Raw genomic sequence first — 14,318 nt, forward strand, 5'->3', positions numbered from 1 at the left:
TATGCTTTAACGGTTAACCCTATATAATGTATTGGAGTAAACTGGGAGTTGTCCAGATATATTTCAGCAAGCCACAGTTGAGTAACAGAGATATGAAAGTTTTATATGCCCTTGACTCCTTACTGGCAAGACCAAGTGCTTCCCCCCACGTTTGGTTCAGTCCAGTATTAACACTTTGGTCCCATGTGACTTTAGTGGGGGGGTGACATCTTCAACGGACAATTGGCAGAACCGTTACAGAGGAGAGGGATCCTGCAATTACCAGCAAAGCATTTCCAGCTTCTCCCACAGACCCAGAAGTTCTGCTGCTTCTTTGTCAGAACCGAACCCCAGAAAATGAGCAAAATGAGAGGCGGGTCCAGAAGAACCAGGGCCAGGAGGACAATGGGCAACCGGAGAGGAAGGCGCAGCCAAACTGCAGCTCACCGTAACCGCGCTCAGCGCCGTAGCAGGAGAACCGGTACCGCTAGACGGGCCAGAACCAGTACTAGAAGGCGCAGAACCAGTACCGCTGAATTAACTAGAATGGTGTCAAGAGCCTATGGCTCAGGTAGGTTCCTGATAAAGTGATGTGAGTCCCCAGTGCTGGTTGTATTGCAATATAGGAACCTACATCACAGCTATAGGATGTACCCAGACTGTAGTGTAGGTTTGTTTCCCCTTTATTTCGGGTTTGGGCCCATTTCTTGGTTGATTTTGGTGCAGCAGCCTCCTCACTGGTACCGTTTGGCAGTTGTGCATTTGAAAATCTCTGCCTCATTTCTGCCCCATTGCTGCTGCAGCCAGGGACTCTCAGCATGAGCAGTTAAAGGACAGCAACTGGTGGTTCTGACTCCTGAAACAGTCATAGCTACAGCTCCACTGACACCTGAAGGAGAACTGACCCCGGCTACATTTTTCAGGATTCAGAAATAGACAGAAAGGGATACAGGCGTGGGATCCATTATCCGGAAACCCGTTATCCAGAAAGCACCGAATTACGGAAAGGCCATCTAACATAGACTCCATTTGATCCACATTTTTAAAAATGATTTATTTTTTCTGTGTAATAATAAAACAGTCGCTTGTACCTGATCCCAACTAAGATATAATTAATCCTTATTGGAAACAGAACCAGCCTATTGGGTTTAGTATTAATATATTTCGTTTAGAGACCATAGAATAGCAGCAAACAGCTCTGTCACTAGGGGGCGCTGTTGTACAACTATGGGAAATGCCTGATTTGTATCTGTGGCTGATTTAACTGAAGTCACACCCTGATTCTGATTTCTTTCTTACAGAATATCGCAGTTAAACCCACCCAGGAGAGCGCGGGATCCCCACTCCCATGAGCCATCAGACACTGTGGTTTCTGTTCCGAAGCATCCGAAAATCCACATCAAGAAGTCTCCTCTGTTCCCTACCAAATAGCACAAATAAAACTGACAGCAAAAGCAGCTTGTGTTACGTCATCATTTCATTGACCCACAGAGGGCCACTGATTGATTCCTCTAAAGGGGAAGTAAACAAAAAAATATAAAAATTAAGAAAATAAGAAAAATGTGATTCTGTGTAAGCAATATACATAGCTTATATGGAGCAGTGGGTGGGACTAGAACACTCTGAGGGGAAGGAAGTCTGTGACTCCAGCAGTGGGTGGGACTAGAACACTCTGAGGGGCAGGAGGTCTGTGACTCCAGCAGTGGGTGGGACTAGAACAATCTGAGGGGAAGGAAGTCTGTGACTCCAGCAGTGGGTGGGACTAGAACACTCTGAGGGGCAGGAGGTCTGTGACTCCAGCAGTGGGTGGGACTAGAACAATCTGAGGGGAAGGGGCAAGAAGTCCATGACTCCAGCACTGGGTGTGACTAGAACACTCTTTCGGGAAGGAAGTCTGTGACTCCAGCAGTGGGCGGGACTAGAACATTCTGAGGGGCAGGAAGTCTGTGACTCCAGCAGTGGTTGGGACTAAAACACTCTGAGGCAGGGTCGGACTGGGGGGCCCGGGGCCCACCGGGACTAGTGTCCAGGGCCCCCCTCTGACCCTCGCTACCTAGGCGAATCGCCGCTCGGCATAATCGCCCAGGCGGCGCATCGCGCATGCGCAAACGGCGCTAGGCACGCATGCGTAAACGGCGCTAGACGCGCATGTGTAAACGGCGCGCATGCGCAAACGGCGCTGCGATCCGCCGAAATTTTGTTTATTTTTTTTAAAAAAACTGTTTGGGAGAGGGGGGTCTGGCCCGGCGGGGGCCCACTAGGGTCGGGGCCCACCGGGTATTTTCCCGGTATCCCGCCGGGCCAGTCCGACACTGCTCTGAGGGGAAGGAAGTTTGTGACTCCGGCAGTGGGTGGGACTAGAACACTCTGAGGGGAAGGAAGTCTGTGACTCTAGCACTGGGTGGGACTAGAACACTCTGAGGGGAAGGAAGTCTGTGACTCCAGCAGTGGGTGGGACTAGAACATTCTGAGGGGAAGGAAGTCTGTGACTCCAGCAGTGGGTGGGACTAGAACATTCTGAGGGGAAGGAAGTCTGTGACTCCAGCAGTGGGCAGGACTAGAAAATTCTGAGGGGAAGGGCAGGAAGTCTGTGACTCCAGTACTGGATGGGACTAGAACACTCTGAGGGGAAGGAAGTCTGTGACTCCAGCACTGGGTGGGACTAGAACACTCTGAGTGGAAGGGCAGGACGTCTGTGATTCCAGCAGTGGGTGGGACTAGAACACTCTGAGGGGAAGGAAGTCTGTGACTCCAGCAGTGGGCGGGACTAGAACATTCTGAGGGGAAGGGCAGGAAGTCTCTGACTCCAGTACTGGGTGGGACTAGAACACTCTGAGGGGAAGGAAGTCTGTGACTCCAGCACTGGGTGGGACTAGAACACTCTGAGTGGAAGGGCAGGAAGTCTGTGACTCCAGCAGTGGGTGGGACTAGAACACTCTGAGGGGAAGGAAGTCTGTGACTCCAGCAGTAGGTGGGACTAGAACTAGAACACTCTTAGTGGAATGAGCAGGAAGTCTGTGACTCCAGCAGTGGGCGGGACTAGAACATTCTGAGGGGAAGGAAGTCTGTGACTCCAGCAGTGGGCGGGACTAGAACATTCTGACGGGAAGGAGCAGGAAGTCTGTGACTTCAGCACTGGGTGGGTCTAGAACACTCTGATTGCAGCTTACAGGGGGAGGGTCGGGGAAACATTAATTAGCAAAGGAAAGAGATACATGTAGCAAAAAGATTTTTTAGGTAGGAAGTCAAAGATGAAATGCAGACCACACACTGATAATAAGCACATTATTAGAATACAATAGAATCATTAAATGTGTATTTAGGAAATTTGGTCTCATTTTCAGCCCCTAATAATGACTGTTTTACCAAACCCGCCAAAAAACAGCGCTTTTTAATAGGTTAAATGTTCTCCTTGGGATCAGAGCACAAAAACACTTTAAATCCAATTACGGAAACCCAGGATTATTATTACTGTTTATTTTCCACAGCAATTCTTCATCATTTACACCAAGATCGAGGGAAAGATTCAGTAAAAGGGGATTGGATGGGGGGAGCCTATTTTGAAATAGGGGGGGCACTGTCCTCATCTAAAAAAACTATTTATTCCTCATCTTTCTATTTAGGCCTCTCCTATTCATATTCCAGTCTCTTGTTTAAAGCAATGCATGGTTGCTGGGGTAATTTGGACCATGGCAACGAGATTGCTGAAATTGCAAATTGAGAGCTGCTGAATAAAAATCTAAATAACTCAAAAAACAGAAATAATGAAAACCAATTGCAATTTGTCTCAGAATATCACTCTCTATGTCATAAAAGTTAGTTTAAAGGAGAACTAAAGCTTAACTTAAAAAATAGCTAGAAATGTTATACATTATGAGGCGTTTGTACCAGCCCAAGGCAACTACAGCCCTTTAGCAATAAAGATCTGTGTCTCCAAAGATGCCCCAGTAGCTCCCCATTTTCTTTTCATCTTTTCAGTATATAAAATATAGCATTTCTAGTTATATACATTTTTAGGGTTTAGTTCTCCTTTAACTTTCCCATTCCCCCACCCATGACAGAATTCAGCTATTGGATGCTGGGAGTTTTGCTTAACTAAATATTTAAGGTCCCCCCAACAAACTATGGTAGGCACCTGTATGTGAAGTATATATGGGGCGTCTAGCCTAAGCGTTAAAGTGCATCAGTTGGGTTACTAAAAGCAACTGAGAAGCAAAATGAAGAATAAACTGGTCTGAACCCACACAACCGTCATTGAGTAATTTGTGTCTCACCCTAAACATAAACAATGGCAATTCTAGGCACCAGCTGATGGTATAGGTAGGGCTTGGGGTCAGGTGACTCAGCCAAAGGGATGACACTCTAATTTGTCCCTGCTCAGAGATCTCAGTTATCGGAGTACTTGATCAGGTATTCGGGGTAGATCTGGTGCTTCTCAAAAATCACAAATATCGAGGGGTTACTCTCGCTGTCCACGCAGCTGTCATAGAAGGAGGTGGAGAGATGTTCAGAATTGGAAGGGGGTCGCAGGTAAGAGGAGTTTCCGCGGGTGAAATCCCCCACTAGCACCCGGGCCACAAACATGACGAGCGTTTGGGAGCCTGAGCGTCTGCAGTAGTTGTGGGAATACGAGGCATCTCGGGCGAAATAACTGCCTGTAGGGAGAAAAAACACGGTATCAGTAGACATACAATTAAAGGGAAAGTTGACCTTAAACCAGGCCCGGACTGGCAATCTGTGGGTTCTGGCAAATGCCAGAGGGGCTGCTATAAGGTCCCATAGAAAGTCAGTATTTAGTGGGCTGATGGGAGCTGTTTGGGCCTCTGTGTGGGCTGATTGGGCCTCTGTGTACCTGAAATGCCAGGGCCTATTTTAATTCTCAGTCCGGACCTGCCTTAAACTCATGATGCTCTGCCTGGGCTTCCTGCCTTCTTGGGTTCATTTACAAACACTAAACCTGGGCAGTAACCCATAGCAACCAGTCAGTGACACCATTCCTCACCTTTCCCGTACGCAGTTCCGTGATCCCCGCAGATGCGCCAGTCAAAGTTCTGCTGGCAGATGGCATCGATCAGTTTGTCGCTGGTGCCGTGGAAGAGCTGACGCTCGTCTGGGTCTTTCCCCCCGTTAACCTTCTTCATCTGCTCCTTTTGCCTGTGGAGACAAAACCCAGCTTTGATATCTACAACCTGGTGGCACCCAACTATTTTTGTAATATTGATAAACACCCGGTTCTTCTCCAGCCACTCCATATTGCGTTGCTGCTCTAGAAGTTGCATCTCACTCACCACTGATAGACCTCCCACAGCGCCAGGTTCTGAATGCGTTCGATGCTGTGGATGCGGATACTCAATGTACGACGAAACATGGCCTCTATCTTGCTGTATTCTTCACATGACGGAGACAGAGGAACCAGCTGTGAAGGACACAGAGAACATATAAAGATGGGACAACAAAGACTCAAGAATCAACAGAGGAGGACAATCATGGGATCATCATGTGACTTACCTTGAATCCCACATCCGGCATCTGCCCCTTGCCCCAATGAGCTGGTGTGTTTTTATCCCCTTTTTGGGGTTCTGATTTGCTGTAACACAGAAGGAATTGGATCACAACCCACCAGTGAAGTCTAAGCTCAACCTATGACCTAATTCAGAAGGAAAGAGCCGTTACAACTACACGACCCCCAGTCCCGGCCCACCTGGTTTTCTTCTTCTGCACATCATTGCCCGATACAAACACGGGCCTCCTGCAGACCCTCCTCTTCGTCCCATAGTGCAAGTTCCTCTGCACCATATCTACAATAGACGGGTTGTACATGTAATATCTGGTAAGAACGTATATGCCCTATAGGCGTCTACAGTCCCCAATGTTCCCTTACAGACGGCAATTGGTGGGGTAGAAAGTACAGAATTTAGGGGGAAGACCATGGATGGGTCTGCTCATTTTTCAAATCTAAGAGCAGCCCTGTACAACTACAACCCTCACAATCAACTCAACATCTTACTTTAAAGGATGAGTAAACCTTTAAAATAGTGGCTGCTCTGATGTTCTGCTGCTTAGGAAAGATTTGAGAAAGGTTTCTAATTGTTTTCCTAAGCAGAAGAACATCAGAGCAGCCTCTTTCTTTCTCCTGACAACTTCCTTGACTACTTGCTGGTCAGACTGAATCTGCAAAAAGAACGCACTTTGAAAACTCAGCAAATATTCGTGTTTTCCAGCCTGAAATTTGATGTCCGCCGTATCATCGGACTGATAGACGTTCTCCAGGTCACTGCTGCCCACAGTGGAAGAATCATGGAGGTCACTCTGTATGAAGAAAGGGACATTCGGATTAGACTCATTGCTTGGTAGTTAGGCCCTTGGAGCATGAGGTGAGTTTTCAACTGGCAGAGAGGGTGCCGTGGGCCTACAAAGAATAACCACAAGGTTTACTTTCCCTTTAAACGGGGCACATGTCTCACCTCTGTCCCATATTCGACCCACTTGTTGCTTTCGTCCATCCAGTACCATTTCCAGTCCGTTGTGCAGACAAAGTGCGGAGGTTTGGATGCTGAGGATGGAGTGGAGAGTCGTTTCACTTTATTGGACTGGTACGTCATGGTTTCAAAGTCCAGATTCACCACCACAGCGCTGGGAAGAAGCAATATTAAGATTAGGTTGATGTTGCCATATTGATTCCCTTAGACAGTACAGTATGAGGGTATAGCTTATTGTGTGCCCAGAACATTCCTTCTCAGTATATTTGTATTTATACATATGGGAGGAGGTGCCATATTGATTCCCTTAGACAGTACAGTATGAGGGTATAGCTTATTGTGTGCCCAGAACATTCCTTCTCTGTATATTTGTATTTATACATATGGGAGGAGGAGGTGCCATATTGATTCCCTTAGACAGTACAGTATGAGGGTATAGCTTATTGTGTGCCCACAACATTCCTTCTCTGTATATTTGTATTTATACATATGGGAGGAGGAGGTGCCATATTGATTCCCTTAGACAGTACAGTATGAGGGTATAGCTTATTGTGTGCCCAGAACATTCCTTCTCTGTATATTTGTACTTATACATATGGGAGGAGGAGGTGCCATATTGATTCCCTTAGACAGTACAGTATGAGGGTATAGCTTAATGTGTGCCCAGAACATTCCTTCTCTGTATATTTGTACTTATACATATGGGAGGGAGCTGTAGTTTGGACGTTTTCCAATAGTTGTGTGATTATTCATGGAGAATACCCTGGTTGGTGCTGCAGTACCTGCTGTTGGGGTCACAGTACAATTTTTCAATCATTTCCATGTTATCAAAGTCCTTCCAGGTGCCATTGGTACAGACTTGCCATCGATAGGGGAGGTGGAAATGTTCCCGTACACATTTCTCTGAAATCACAGGAATTAGTTTAGAACTGTCTGGCTCATAATGTATAAAAACAACCAAACACAGTGGCCTAACTACTCAGCAGCAGACCTGGGTGTGGGGTGTGTATTCGGGGGTCCCTGCCCCCCCAAACACAAATCACACGTGCAAGAAATCTCCCCCTGCTCTGCCACCCAAAAGAACAAGGCTGCAGGCTGCGTACATGTGATGTACCCCCTACTGTAAATGATAAGGATATTAGAAGTCACTGAGAGGTTGTTCTGTGACCATATAAAGACATAAGGCTGCAGGCTGAGTTATACAGGGAACTCTGAGTATCACTCATGTATTATAAGGGATAATGTACCCCCTACTGTAAATGATAAGGATATTAGAAGTCACTGAGGGGTTGTTCTGTGACCATATAAAGGCACAAGGCTGCAGGCTGAGTTATACAGGGAACTCTGAGAATCACTCATGTATTATAAGGGATAATGTACCCCCTACTGTAAATGATAAGGATATTAGAAGTCACTGAGGGGTTGTTCTGTGACCATATAAAGACACAAGGCTGCAGGCTGAGTTATACAGGGAACTCTGAGTATTACTCATGTATTATAAGGGATAATGTACCCCCTACTGTAAATGATAAGGATATTAGAAGTCACTGAGGGGTAGACTGTGACCATATAAAGGCACAAGGCTGCAGGCTGAGTTATACAGGGAACTCTGAGTATCACTCATGTATTATAAGGGATAATGTACCCCCTACTGTAAATGATAAGGATATCAGAAGTCACTGAGGGGTTGTTCTGTGACCATATAAAGGCACAAGGCTGCAGGCTGAGTTATACAGGGAACTCCGAGTATCACTCATGTATTATAAGGGATAATGTATCCCCTACTGTAAATGATAAGGATATTAGAAGTCACTGAGGGGTTGTTCTGTGACCATATAAAGGCACAAGGCTGCAGGCTGAGTTATACAAGGAACTCCGAGTATCACTCATGTATTATAAGGGATAATGTACCCCCTACTGTAAATGATAAGGATATTAGAAGTCACTGAGGGGTTGTTCTGTGACCATATAAAGACACAAGGCTGCAGGCTGAGTTATACAGGGAACTCTGAGTATCACTCATGTATTATAAGGGATAATGTACCCCCTACTGTAAATGATAAGGATATTAGAAAAATCCAAAATCTTTTGTAAAGGTCATGGAATGCCAGTAATATCCTTATATTAAAACTAAGCCCCTTTAATAACAATATACTTTAGTGTATTATAAATTGGTCAAATTCGGAAACAGGTTTAGATAGAGGACACAGTTCAGGTACAGGCTGTAAGAGTGGGTAATGATTATATGAAGACCATGAGGTGGGGGACCCTCATACAGACATAAACGGTATAGGGAAGGAGTTAAAGTGATGGAAATCTCACCTTTGTAGCTGCAGCTGTTGCGGATAAAGTACAAGCAGATCTCCTCTATTTTCTGGGGTGTTTCAGGCTTAGACAATTGGGGTGTCGCTGCAGGGAGATAGCAGAGGTCAGAACAAGGGGTTCTCTCATTATACACAGTCTAGAACCTGTTTGCAGTCTCACTGGCTGCTATAGGAACTAGACCCTGTTGCACCTGCAGTGAGTTTATCTAGAACTACTAGAACACTACGGGCCTACTTTGTCATTAAAGGGCAACTTAAACAAAGAGAAAGCTTGTTCATGAATCGCAGCAATGTTTCCAACTGACTGCACGCTAAACTTACCCTTTTTTTCAGGAGATTTTACAACATTTCGTGGGGGGCTTTCATAGCTGCTCTGGAGGGTGTGGGCATTAATGTAGGTTTCTAGAAGCCCCGGCAAAAGACTGGCATTTATTCTCAGCTTCTTTAAGGTCTCCTGCTCGCTGAGGTTATGGCACCTCTTGCATTTCTCCCCAAACTTGCAGTCTCCCTGCAGGAAATGCTGACACACGTGCAGCTTGTTACATTTGTTCTTATACGTGCAGGAGCCGTAGGGCCCGTCCCCCCGATTATAATGTGAGCAGATCTGTGAAACAGGAGGGAGAAGTTGTTACATTTCTTATTAACCCCCAGCAAACTTGGAGGGCTGTTCCTGCTGAATTGTGCTTAGTACAGGGGAATACCTATGCTGTCATGGTTTTATGGGATCTCTCTGTACAGACTATGAGCAAACTTAGGGACTGTTCCTGCTGAATTGTGCTTAGTACAGGGAATACCTATGCTGCCATAGTTTTATGGGATCTCTCTGTACAGACTATGAGCAAACTTGGAGGGCTGTTCCTGCTGAATTGTGCTTAGTACAGGGGAATACCTATGCTGTCATGGTTTTATGGGATCTCTCCGTACAGACTATGAGCAAACTTAGGGACTGTTCCTGCTGAATTGTGCTTAGTACAGGGAATACCTATGCTGCCATAGTTTTATGGGATCTCTCTGTACAGACTATGAGCAAACTTAGGGGCTGTTCCTGCTGAATTGTGCTTAGTACAGGGAATACCTATGCTGCCATAGTTTTATGGGATCTCTCTGTACAGACTATGAGCAAACTTAGGGGACTGTTCCTGCTGAATTGTGCTTAGTACAGGGAATACCTATGCTGCCATAGTTTTATGGGATCTCTCTGTACAGACTATGAGCAAACTTAGGGACTGTTCCTGCTGAATTGTGCTTAGTACAGGGGAATACCTATGCTGCCATAGTTTTATGGGATCTCTCTGTACAGACTATGAGCAAACTTAGGGGCTGTTCCTGCTGAATTGTGCTTAGTACAGGGAATACCTATGCTGCCATAGTTTTATGGGATCTCTCTGTACAGACTATGAGCAAACTTAGGGACTGTTCCTGCTGAATTGTGCTTAGTACAGGGAATACCTATGCTGCCATAGTTTTATGGGATCTCTCTGTACAGACTATGAGCAAACTTAGGGGACTGTTCCTGCTGAATTGTGCTTAGTACAGGGAATACCTATGCTGCCATAGTTTTATGGGATCTCTCTGTACAGACTATGAGCAAATTTAGGGGCTGTTCCTGCTGAATTGTGCTTAGTACAGGGAATACCTATGCTGCCATAGTTTTATGGGATCTCTCTGTACAGACTATGAGCAAACTTAGGGGTTGTTCCTGCTGAATTGTGCTTAGTACAGGGAATACCTATGCTGCCATAGTTTTATGGGATCTCTCTATATGAGTGATGAAATTTAGGGGATTTTTATAGCGCATACATATGAAAAAATGTGAAAAAGACTTTATTTCCCATTTAAACTATTTCAGACACAATCAGGAATGTACTCACAACAGGCAGCAGGTTGGGGTCGTTCTGTAGCAGAAGTTGCCGCAGATCATCGATGGGCACAGAGTCCAGATGATGCTTCTCAAGCACCGAGAGGTTGTGCTGGTTTCGGATGAAGTGATTAAATTTACAGGGGGACCTGCAGAGGCAAAGCAGCAATTATTAAAAAAAAGCCTTTTTTATAACTGTCGGCGGCAATTACAAAGGGGATCTCGTTGAATATTATGTTTTGGGGAGTTTTGATCCTTTATGCTGCTTCCTGCTTGTGGGCTTAATCCACAGTTTCTCTCTATTAGAACAATGTAGCAGAAGTCAATTCTCTGTTCGGTCGGTTTATCAGCTGTTTTTTTGATCCACCAGGGCAGAGAAACGTATTTGTAAAGGTGCCAGCGAGAGCTGTAGAATTCTCTCCCTGAAGAAGTCGTACCGGCAGATACATCGGAATACTTTAAGAAAGGGTCGGATGCCTTTATTTTTGTAATATAGAGATCCTGAGGGTTCAGTGTTTTACTCAGGCAGTTTCCCCCAGGTTTAGACCCCCCCTATTAGTGCTGCTCCCTGAACTCTGGGGTTGTGACCCCCCAGTCCGGCCCTGGTTTCCCTTGTATTTGGACACTTACGTGGCCCTTTTCCTGGGTCCATTGTAGTGCAAGGACTGTCCAGTAGGTGGCAGTGGTTAAAGGATTTAATTAAAGGGACAGCACACCTGTGCTCATGCATTTATTATTATTAACATGTATTTATATAGCGCCAACATATTGCGTAGCGCTGTAAAGTAAATGTGATTATACAACTAAGTCACATGAATTCTATACATAGAACATATGGAGTTACATATATCACAATCAATACCGGTACAAAAAGGTGAGGAAGGCCCTATGTATAGGCATACACTCTAAAGGGAAGGGAGTAATACACAAGGTGTATATACACCTTGTATATATATATACTATAATGACCTGAACAAGGGACCTGGTTGCTAGGGTCCCTGTTACCGTAGCAACCATCTTTCTACTTGGAGGGCTGCTTGACCCAAGCAAAAGAGAATAAAATATGTTATTGTATGTGGTTCCACCGTACATTGATAGTCTGTCGCTTCATGCACTACTGGTTCTGACTGTTGAAGCAAAAGACAGCTATCTTTCTGTACAAAGTAGAAATGCCAGGACAGGCCCAGCAGTTGTTGTTGTTGGGCTACAACTCCCAGAACATCAATGGCTGTCAGTGGGTGCTGGGAGTTGTACTTCCACAGCAGCAGCATCACTTATAGAAAGTGTAACACAGTTGGGTGCGTGAGTGGCACATGCAGTTTAATAAATGACTTGGCTATCAAATGCCCATGGCCCTGGCCCCACTCACCTGCTGCAGCTGCCCAGTACATAGTAGCGGCACAGATGGAGATGACCACACTCCCCGGCACATTTCGGGGTTTGGCATAAGCGCAAAGCACTGCGATACACGGCCACTTTCTGGTCACCTTCCTGGACCCGGAACACCAAGCTGCGGCCTTCTTCCGCCTCCACCAGTCTCTCCAGCTGCTGGGCATTTAGCCCCAGAGAGCGTCCCAGTTGCCCCAGCTCCATGCTGCCCCCTGCTGAACAAATCTGTTGAGCCACCCGTGCAGCGAGACCCTCGGTATTGACCATAACTGTTTGCTCTGCCCCCATGTGGAATGATGGTAATGTCCCCTGTACCCTTAGTCTGTCTCTCTGTTTAGCAGCAATTCTTAATCGTTTTGTTTTATTTTATTTTTTAAATTTATTTTTTTTATTTTATTTTTTTATTTTTTTTCTTTCTGTGTCGGTTCTGTGGCTTTCCCTGGATTTCTCCAGATCCAACTTGATACCTCTTTATTTTGCCTTGTTGCACCTCCCTAGGCTTGATCTTTCCTCCCTCCTGCACTGTTCCTCCTCTGTATTCACTGCTGGATCTCTGTGACCCTTCCTTCTTTCTCTGCTGGATCTCTGTGACCCTTCTTTCTCTGCTGGATCTCTGTGACCCTTCCTTCTTTCTCTGCTGGATCTCTGTGACCCTTCCTTTTTTCTCTGCTGGATCTCTGTGACCCTTCTTTTTCTGCGACTCTTCCTTCTTTTGCTGCTGGATCTGCTCCGATTTTTCTACTTCTGATCCATTGATTCTGGCCTTTTCCTTAATCCAGGCTCTTTTCTGTGTTACTCGCAGGCAGACTTTGCTCTGTCTCTCTGCCCGTCGCCTGCTTCTTGTTTCCCAGCAGTCTATTCATTTGTTATGACTTCCGAGCTCTCTCTCTCCGCCTCCTCCTACTGGGGACTGAGAGAAGAATAGAAACCGAAAGTAACAGGAGAAAGGAAACTCAACATTTCATCAGATCATGAGCCCCCCCCCTCAGCCCAAGACACAAAGACAAAAAAGATAATTTAAAAATTTTTTGTGTTTTTGTGTAAATTCTCTAGTCCTTGGTAAAAACCATCGGGTGTTCCAGTTGTAACTTGTAAGGGCAGAATTGATCCAGTGGTCCCACTCCAACAAGCACCAGAGTGAGAGAAGAAATAAGCAGGACACTGAGCTGCCAGCAGAGTCCTTAGTCTTTTCCGTTTTGGCAGATGCAGGGTTAGACTGGGGGGCCCGGAGGCTGCTCCAACACTGATGTTTCAAGCACGGAGTGGGAGAGGGGGGCTGCAGCAACCCCAGGATCACCCCTGTCACCACCAAACCAAACTCCAAGGATTTTGATGAAGTTGGATTTGATGGAGAGGGGGACGGTGTCAGAAGTGAGGTTCCAATCTCCGCAGGGTCTCTGACTTCCCACAGTTGACTTTAACACCTGAAGCTCTGCAATGAGAGCCCTCACCAACTGCACAGAAGATGGTCACATTGTCCATGTACAGCGAGCACTTGATGTGAGATCTGCCTGGTCTTAGGGTGGTGATCATCTTTCTTTCTATTCAGCCCCTCTCCTATCCATCTCTCATTCACACTGCAGCCTAAATTCCAGACTGGAGACTTACGGAACATAAGCAGGGTCTGACTGGGTTGGAGAAAAACATAAGCAGTGTCTGACTGGGTTGGAGGAACATAAACAGGGTCTGACTGGGTTGGAGGAACATAAACAGGGTCTGACTGGGTTGGAGGAACATAAACAGGGTCTGACTGGGTTGGAGGAACATAAACAGGGTCTGACTGGGTTGGAGGAACATAAACAGGGTCTGACTGGGTTGGAGGAACATCAGCAGGGTCTGACTGGGTTGGAGGAACATCAGCAGGGTCTGACTGGGTTGGAGGAACATCAGCAGGGTCTGACTGGGTTAAAGGAACATAAGCAGGGTCTGACTGGGTTTGAGGAACATAAGCAGTGTCTGACTGGGTTGGAGGAACATAAGCAGTGTCTGACTGGGTTGGAGGAACATCAGCAGCGTCTGACTGGGTTGGAGGAACATCAGCAGGGTCTGACTGGGTTAAAGGAACATAAGCAGTGTCTGACTGGGTTGGAGGAACATCAGCAGCGTCTGACTGGGTTGGAAAAAAACATAAGCAGTGTCTGACTGGGTTGGAGAAACATAAGCAGGGTCTGACTGGGTTGGAGAAACATAAGCAGGGTCTGACTGGGTTGGAGGAACATAAGCAGTGTCTGACTGGGTTGGAGGAACATAAGCAGGTTCTGACTGGGTTGGAGGAACATAAGCAGGGTC

General features: G+C 46.1%; 1 protein-coding gene and 1 non-coding gene across 2 annotated transcripts; one reads left to right on the forward strand and one right to left on the reverse strand.

Moving 5' to 3' along the window:
• Positions 1 to 104: 104 nt before the first annotated feature.
• Positions 105 to 1,436, forward strand: LOC397862. The gene is made up of 2 exons (XR_005966533.1): positions 105 to 550; positions 1,281 to 1,436. It is a non-coding gene; the product is annotated as a sperm-specific basic nuclear protein like (transcript).
• Positions 1,437 to 3,920: 2,484 nt separating this feature from the next.
• Positions 3,921 to 13,701, reverse strand: parp12.S (poly(ADP-ribose) polymerase family member 12 S homeolog). Its single transcript, XM_018254803.2, has 12 exons — positions 12,010 to 13,701; positions 10,654 to 10,789; positions 9,104 to 9,386; positions 8,781 to 8,867; positions 7,241 to 7,361; positions 6,444 to 6,612; positions 6,168 to 6,288; positions 5,681 to 5,777; positions 5,488 to 5,566; positions 5,268 to 5,395; positions 4,982 to 5,133; positions 3,921 to 4,634 (listed from the first exon to the last, which is right to left on the reverse strand). The coding sequence occupies exons 1-12, from the start codon at positions 12,315 to 12,317 to the stop codon at positions 4,366 to 4,368; spliced, it is 1,950 nt and encodes a 649-aa protein (XP_018110292.1). The 5' UTR covers positions 12,318 to 13,701; the 3' UTR covers positions 3,921 to 4,365.
• Between the last annotated feature and the right edge of the window lie 617 nt (positions 13,702 to 14,318).

Source organism: Xenopus laevis, chromosome 3S (assembly GCF_017654675.1).
Source record: "Xenopus laevis strain J_2021 chromosome 3S, Xenopus_laevis_v10.1, whole genome shotgun sequence".
In the NCBI taxonomy this organism is placed as follows: domain Eukaryota; kingdom Metazoa; phylum Chordata; class Amphibia; order Anura; family Pipidae; genus Xenopus; species Xenopus laevis.

Coding starts and splice junctions, on each gene's coding strand:
- parp12.S (XM_018254803.2), bottom strand. CDS start 12,317: ATGGGGGCAGAGCAAACAGTTATGGTCAATACCGAGGGTCTCGCTGCA. Junction 8,868..9,103: donor AAAATCTCCTGAAAAAAAGG/GTAAGTTTAGCG, acceptor ATCTCCCTGCAG/CGACACCCCAATTGTCTAAG. Junction 6,613..7,240: donor TACTGTGACCCCAACAGCAG/GTACTGCAGCAC, acceptor GCTTCTTCCCAG/CGCTGTGGTGGTGAATCTGG.